This window comes from Acanthisitta chloris, unplaced genomic scaffold (assembly GCF_000695815.1).
Source record: "Acanthisitta chloris isolate BGI_N310 unplaced genomic scaffold, ASM69581v1 scaffold10874, whole genome shotgun sequence".
NCBI classification, from domain to species: Eukaryota; Metazoa; Chordata; class Aves; order Passeriformes; family Acanthisittidae; genus Acanthisitta; species Acanthisitta chloris.
Window position 1 is genome coordinate 58534 of NW_008669883.1, and position 8502 is coordinate 67035.

Sequence of the window (8502 nt, forward strand, 5' to 3'; positions counted from 1 at the left end):
CACAGCTTCACCACTTGCCATAATGGATCCTGTAATCAACAGCATCCTAAACAACCCATCCCAAGCAGAAAGGAAGTTTGGGTTCATATGGTCTTTCTTACAGCATCTGTCAAGTTTCTTCCCACTCCCTCCTGCATATTGCTAACCCAGAACAATCTTATTCCCATCTGTGCCTCCTGAAGTTTCTTTCCCTCAAAGATTTGCTTTCAGCCACACTGGAAGGGAAGCAGTGTGGCTAAGGAAAGAGCAGAGGAGTCCAAATCAGAGCTGGGGCAGCCTCTAGCTGCCTCTGCCCATGACCTGCATGTCAAAGCTGCTTTGCCTCTTCATGCCCCAGTTTCTCCATGCACAGGGTAATGACACCAGACTTGGTGGAGAAGAGGACACTAAAACCCAGTGCTGTCATTCTGCTGTCTGGAAGAAAGTTGTCTCTGAGAGACAAACTTCACACAAAGGAGTAAAAGTAGTTCCTACCCATGCAGTTTGATACACCACTCTTCAGAGAGACTACAGATGAGGAACTGGGACATGTTCACAGTTGTTCAAACTAGTGGTCCCTCTCTGCCAGAGCTGGGATAATACCAGCCTGACACCCTGGAGATCTCTGCAGGTTTCTAACACTCATTAAGAGTTGTTTCTGGCACAGAAACAGAACACAAGGGGAAAAGAGGTGTGGGGGAAAAAAAAATCAGCAAGACTACTGGCAGGCTTTTAAACAACTGTGGATTATCTATTGTGCCACAGCAAAGAGACAGTGAAGAAACCCATCAAACTGGAAAAGGCCTGCCCAGGATTTTGTATGTGGGCTTGCAACCCTTCCTCCCCACTCTACCCCCACACCATCTACATGGAATATATAACCTGAGAATTCACCTGTTCCAAGTTATTTTCCTTGTTATTGTTCTCTTTGGAACACAATCTGACTTTCTGTTATTCTGGAGACAGATGAGGAGGTGGCTTGAAGTGTATGAATTAACACTCCACTACCCAAACCCTAAGGTCTTTGTATTTAGGTTTAGTCATTGCAGCTAAAGGTAAAAGCAGAAGATGAATTTGGAGTCATAAGAAAAATAATTTCTTACCTTTATTTTCACTTCTGTCATATCACGAACTACTTTTTAGTTGGAACAATGTATTCCAGTCTCAGACTTGCAGTACTTTGGAAACCTGCAAACCTATAAAGGCTTTTTGCCTCTCAAAGTAGCAAAACCAGATATGAAAGTTCTGCTTGAAACCAGAAAATCCTCCAAACAGTGCTTCCAGTGTTACAGGTTTGGTCTTGGGCTGATCCCTTCTTAGCAGTGCCAGTTCCCACTACAATCAGCATTTCAAATAGAATTAAAGTCATAAAATCCTAATGATAGAGAGAGAAAGTTCTGCAGAGGGAAGGGGCAGGTTTCCAGCACCAGCAAAAACTACCTAAAGTAGTCTCCTTTTAAAACCACTAGTATCAAGTCTTATTTGTGCTGTTACAGACCTTACAGACCTCACAGATCTTCGTAATCACAAGCCCTTCCAGAGCTGCAACACTACTAGCAGTGCTCTACTACCAAGTGGCTCCTGCAAAGAGCCAAAACGACCATACCTCTGAGCTTCACGGTCATCCTTGGGGTTGTAGTTGGACAGACAGTCCAGGATGAAGATCTGGCCCCACTCCGTGCACTCATTTAAAGCTGTCAGCAGCTTGTTAATGTTCTGAGGGTTCAAATCCAGCAGGTTGCTGTTGGGATGAGATTCACTGATTTCTGACAAGGCAGCCACAGCGTTTGCTACCACCTGGGAGAGGAGACAAGATGAGTTCCTTGTTAGCATGTCAGCAGGGGCTTGACAGGGATTGACTTGAGGTTAGTGTGGGTTACGCATGGGAAACAAACATGGAGATCAGTTATCTGAGCCTTCAGGGACCCAAGACAATCTCAACCAACCTGGAGAGCTCAAAGCTTCACTGGGAAGAATGAGGACCTGGGACCAGGACATCACAAGAGACCTTACTCTGGAGGGAGCTAGAAATGGCATCTAAGTGTCCACAAGAACATCTTGCCTTCCTGCAGGCTCCAAACTTCCACCCTAGCTTGCTTCAAAAAGGCATCATCTCCCCACAGTTCCTCGATGTTCAACTGATACAGTCAAGGTCTCACAACCTCCAATTGCCCTACTTATTCACGAATGTGTGCCTCTTGCCTAATTTCCCCTTGGCAGCCCCATGGCACATGGCTTAACACAATCCAAGACATGAGATGCCAGGTGTCTGGCAGCCTTCAGCTCTGTAGCAGCACTGTCAGGTCACCCAGTTTGCAAGCAAACACACAATTTCCCTAAAATGGACAACTCCTGCTAAATTTTTAACAACACATTTCAATTCCAAACAGTCTCCATAGCATCCATTTGCTTTACGAGAGCCACGTTAGAGTAAGCACTCAGGCACATCTCACCCCAGAAAATACTCCTGCTACATTTAAGACTATATAAGGTCTCTTTTCTAAGCAGGGATGAAAGCACAGAGAGGAGGTCCAGGTTCCAGTGTGACAAGAGAAGTGAGAGTGCAGCACCAATTTCTACCTCTTATTTCCACACTCAAATTCAACAGGTTTTTTTCTACCAGACTCCACGTGAAGGTTTTTAAATAGAAGAGTTGCAGAATACAGAGACAAAAATAGAAAATTTGCAGCTGAGACTAAAGTCTTATTTGTTTAACTAACTCAAAAAGGGATTTAAGCTGTTTAACACAAGAACTGAAATACTCTATGAAAAGGCATTTTCAGGACGTTTTGCAATGTACATCATGTTCAGCCCAACTCAATACACACCTGCTCAGAGGAAGATTTATAGCATTATTGTCTATGGGATTAAGGCAAAACATCTTATCTAAAATCATCTGATTCTTTGGATGACTAAAGATGCTTTTAATGCAGTACACTGAAAACAAGAACAGAGCGACCAGAAAATTCACTGCTTGTCACTAAACCAATATATTCCAAAGTCATTGCACAAGCACAGTAATGCTGATTGTTTTGCATTTCACACCTAGAGGTCAGAGATAGGATTTTGATCCAAGATTTTATGAATTTCATTAGTTGAATGAGCCTTCTGTCACCAAAATAATTAGCAATCAGAACTGCTGTCTTCTTGTACTGTTTTAATGAGTAATTTATTAAGATATGCTGCTTATTCTCCTTATTATTTAATCTGCTTAATTCCTGAATGGTCAATGTGACACAGCATAAAGATGAAGTAGAAAACTGTTCTAATTTCATTGTGTTTTAGAAGTTTACAAGTGTAGGTAAATCCTAAAAGCAACTGAAAAGTTCAAAACTAAAAAAACCACTTAAAAATGAAACTACTTTGTAAAAAAATTTTGAAGCAACAACAAAAAAAAAAGTACAGAACAAAAGCATTGCAGAAAGGTCTGACAGTGGTCCTAAGGAACAGGGCTGAGCTCTGGCAAACACACTCACACTGCCAGGCACTACCTTGGTTGCAGCAATTGATAAATTAGTAGTTAATACAGAATCATAGAATAAATCATAGAATCATTAAGGTTGGAGAAGACCTCCAAGATGATTGAGTCCAACCACCAACCCAGCACTGCCAACCTGACCACCAAACCATGTCCCCAGGTGCCATATCCAGATGGTTTTGAACACTTCCAAGATATCCTAAACCCTGGGGCAAGTACAAGTCAAAGCAGCTGTGCTTATGTTTCCTTCCTTGCAGTGTCCATGAAGTCTGACACTGCATTTGCCATGGGCAAAGGATACAGAGAAATGCTGTTCCCATAGACCTGTGCACAGCAGCTCCAACCTGAGAGCTGACTCTGCATGAGGTCTCACCCTTAGGATCTTTTGGGTCCTTTTGTCAGCAAAAAGGATGCAGGAGTCCAAAGCAAAGCTGTGGATAAGAGACTACACACAATCCACTCAGATTTCCATTAAAAGCATCCATGAGAAAAGAGTGTCAAACGCACTTAGGAGCACGGGCTGTGGTCTCTTGGGTGTCAGAAAACAAGACTGGAAGAGGCTATGAAACACCTAGTGGCAGCTCAGTTCTGCCACAGGAGCTGGGAACTACAATTTTATAAAGTCCATAATTAAAGCTGGTCCTCACCTCCTACCTCAGCAAAACTGTGCTGCTGTCAGCTTGGTGACAAGATGATAAATGAAGCAAACAGGCTAAGGGAAGGGTTGGGGAGTATCTTCAACCTTTAAGCAATATTTATCAAACAAAAAGAACTTGCACTGAACATATTGATATGTTATGGTATTTCCAACAAAAATAATTAGTATCTTCAAGGCTTTTTACACAGCCACAGCAGAGCTGAAACACAAACAGATTTCAGGAACAAGTCCAACACAAACACTGGTTCAAGCACACACGTTCACCTCTCTTCACTGGCACTGCCAGTGGTTTCACTGTGAGACAGGAACACAGAGCAACACAAGACAACACTGCATGGTTCCATCCCAGTACACAGTGACTCCTACTCTGCTGACAGCTCTTACCCAGGGATGGCTCAGGCTGGAGGTCAAAGACTGAAGCATTGCCCACAAGTGATACTAACAGTTATCACTTGGGTGTGGAAAACAGTCCATCAAGAACCATTCAACCCCTACTCAAGTATTACATCACCTGGTAATCCAGTATGTGCTTTGGCACTCATGGAAGTAGCCCTGGAAATATTTAGAAAGATGTTATGGCCAAAAACCCAAAATCTACAACATCACCTCATAGCTGAATCTTAAGTCTTTGATTCAGTTGATACTTCTTTCTTACACAGCAACACAAAATCATGAAGTTCAGCTGCACTGAACTGCAAGTACAAGGTACAAAGTAATCACAGAATCATAGAATTTAGGGGTTGGAATGGACCTTACAGATCATCTAGTCCCAACCCCCTGCCCTGGGCAGGGACATCTCACTAGAGCAGGTTGCTCAAGGTCTCATCCAGCCTGGCCTTGAACACTGCCAAGGTTGGGGCAGCCACCTAAAAAGGACAATAAACTAACATCTAGTCCAGACCTCAGTTCTCAAAACTAATGAAAACAAACTATATGTGAGCCCAAACAACTAGTGAACAGGAAAAGATTAAACTTCTAAATTAACTCCATGGCAAAATGCCTCACTTGACTCACAATTAAGAATTCCACCTTTAAGCTAAGAGCAACCAGCCAGCGAGGAGAAATGCAGAGCAGATTGAAGAATTAATAATAATTAATACTAATAACAGGTCTCTGGCTTGCTGATGTAAATCAGTTCACCCTGGGTACATTTCAACAATATTCAAATGCAGCCACAGCAACCTCCCATTGGAGCATGGATGAGTCGAATGACAATAAACCTGCTTCTGGCTGGAATTTCCCAATAAATTTAGACTTGGAAAAGCATCACTGGGATGAGTGTAACTAAATCTCACAGGCTCTTATTAAAAAAACACCAAAACCCTACACTTAGAACCACATTACAGCTTTAACAAGAACCCAACATTTTTAAATCCACCTACAGACAAACTCCCTCTGCAGCCAGAGAGACTAGATCCAACCTCACGGAAAGCTGCAGAGGTAGGAACACTGATTTGCCAGTTATTCCTTCTGGCAGCTCAAACCTTTAGCTCAGAGCAAATGGTATAAAATACATTAACAAGGAGGAAAGGGGGTGGGTGAAAACCTGAGTGTCTGCCTATCAACCCACACGGAAAGGCTTCGCAGGGGGTGGGGGGACAGGAGGGAAGCTCAGCACATCTACAACGCCAACCAGTCCAAGCAATCAGATTATTTTGCTACCATCCCAGGCTAATTGGAAATTAAACCAAGTGTGTAATGGAGCTAATGAAATACAATGTTCTGGTGCTTAAAGCAGGAACCTCTGGCTCACTATGCCATTAAAATGAGGAGAAAATGAAGAAAAGGAGGAAAAATGAAGGGGCTGTGAGAAGATGCTGAGGAAAGGCAGCATCCCCCACGCAGCTGGAGGCTCCTGCCCTCAAGGGAGCCAGGCAGCATGTGATGTTTTCAAGAATGGAAAGGTGCTGACCTTACAAAGAGCACTCTGAGCTTACATGGTACATCCGTGTCATTAAGCACAGACTCCCAGGGCATCCACACGGATCGATATTTCACTGGGACACTCCTTTCCACGGCCACAGACCAAACTGTGTGCCTGAAAGGTCCCTAACAAGTGCTAACACAGACAAGCTCTCACTCTCCAGAATCTGTGACCCCCTACTTCTGTTCATATTATAATTACATCTTTTATCCTCAAGCCCCTTTTCCTTTGATTCCCTAGAAAGACCCCATGAACAATGAAAATTATTCACTTTACAGAAGAAATTCTTCTCTGTGAGGTGCTGAGGCACTGGCACAGGTTGCCCAGAGAAGCTGTGGCTGCTCCATCCCTGGAAGTGTTCAAGGCCAGGTTGGATGGGGCTTGGAACAACCTGGTCTAGTAGGAGGTGACCCTGCCCTTGGCAGGGGTGGAACTGGATAAGCTTTAAGGTCTCTCCAACCCAAACCATCCTGTGATTCTATGATTCTACAAAATAGCTTAATCTGGCAAGTCAGAGCCTATATGAACCTCTCACACTGTTAATGCATGTAATATGTATGGCTGTAAATTAAAGCTCTGGGAGACTGACACATCCCCAGTTCCTGATCACATCCCAAAAACTGCCTGGGTGGGGAAGACCTCCTGCTTGCTTTTTGCAAGTGGGATGAATTTTTATGGAGATGGCAATGAAAGGGAAGTTAAGTGTTATACTTCCCACAGTGTGCTTGCCCTAACTGGTTTTTGCACTTCCCTGCAGAAAAATGACACTTTGTGACAGACTAAAACACCACTCATGCTCTCATTTCCTTGCAAAATCAGGATGTGTTAGCTGCAAGACAGGAAAACATGTTTCCCCCAAGTGTTTAAACTCTTGTGATAAGTGGGCAAGGGATGGTTCAGTCACAAAGGGCTTTTCCTTGGTACAGCTGAGCTCCCCAGTGCAGGAAACTACTGCAACTCCCTATTCTCCTTCCAGAAAGCACCATGGTCTGATCCCAGCCTGGATCACACACCAGGAAGGTTTCTTTTGCTTTATTTTTTGCAATTTTCCTTGCAGAGGTTCTCCCTGGCACCATCCAGTGGCAAGCAGGCTGTCTCAGATCCAAGCAGCTACTGGGAAGAAAGGAACCAGCTAAGCATCAACAAAACCCTTATGGGGCCCTAAAAAGGGGGGACAGAGTTACAAAACATCACAACCATGGTGTTTTTTGACAAATGGTGCTTGTCTATAGCTAGAAGTGTCTGTTCTGACCAAAAGCATAACATGTAGACACATGTCAACAAAATTCCCAGCACAGTGATTGATGTTAGAGATCCTGGAATGATCTATCAGGCAAGACTAACACTTTGGAAATTAGACACATACTGGTAGCTGTAATTGGAAGGAGACACGTCTCTGATGGATGAATTTGTCAATTAAGCTTTATAAATGAGGAGTCTGGAAAGACAGACCCTGTGGAGCCATGGAAATTCATGCATTATCATACAAACTCGTTGCATCTCTGCCAGAGTGCTACTGTTGAAAAAGCAGGAAAAGCACAGCTTCAATGGAACCAGCAGCCTCATCCACAGGCCTATCAAAAAATAAACAAACAAATTCAAGTCCCACACACAGGCTTGACATTCTCTCAGACCTGTTTAGGATGACAATCTGGAAAAAAACAGCTACTCAGTAAGTCAGATTCTAGCCTTCCTCTGGAGAAACTGTTGCCAATGTGAAGCCAAAACCAGGTTTCCCTGGCAGAGCAAGCAGGGTCAGAGTGGCTAACCAGAAGCTGTGCCACCAGCTACAGAGGGCAGCTCTCCCTTCTCCCCCAGCTGAAGTCTTTGGTGCTGTCTGATGTAACACAGACACACAGCTGCCTTCTGCACCCCCCTGGCAATCCCCCACATGCCTCTCTCCCACACCTCACCACACATTAACACAGCCACTGTTTACACAGGCTCCTCTTCAACCACTATTTCCTTTCCAGCTTGCTGCCGCTGCTGGCTGGCTGCTTAACTTGCAAAAAAGTATGGCTCTCCCTCCTGGGTTACCTCATCTAACCAGCAGAAAAATCCATTAAAGAGCTCCAAAGTGATGCCACCACTCTACAACAGCCCAAAGCAATGGTCTCACTCACTGCGACATATCCATCAGTGGATAAAAGGAATTCCGCCTACAAATGCCATCATGTGTCTCCCAGAAGGAAACATTATCTCCACTTGCAGCACAAGCAGATTAAAAACCCAAACCACACACAGAACCAACACGGACATGGTTGGGGGATTTCAAGATCCAGCCTACATTCTGCAATACTGAGGCTGAAAAGAACAGGGATATTTTTCATCCAGAGGGACAGTTAGGGTATCCTGGAGCAGCCCCAGGCTGATGACATGCTGCAGAGCCCACAGCTCCTAGCAATATTCAGCTCCATTCTAGGATGTGAATTTTCCAAGTCCTTACAACCTACATGAGCAGGA

General features: G+C 44.0%; 1 protein-coding gene across 1 annotated transcript in view; it reads right to left on the reverse strand.

The window, feature by feature from the left end:
* AP2B1 (adaptor-related protein complex 2, beta 1 subunit) overlaps window positions 1–8502 on the reverse strand; it is a 73402-nt gene that overhangs the window by 53672 nt on the left and 11228 nt on the right. The window contains 1 exon segment of the mRNA XM_009073485.1: window positions 1586–1776. Coding sequence (XP_009071733.1) covers window positions 1586–1776 — 191 coding nt within the window.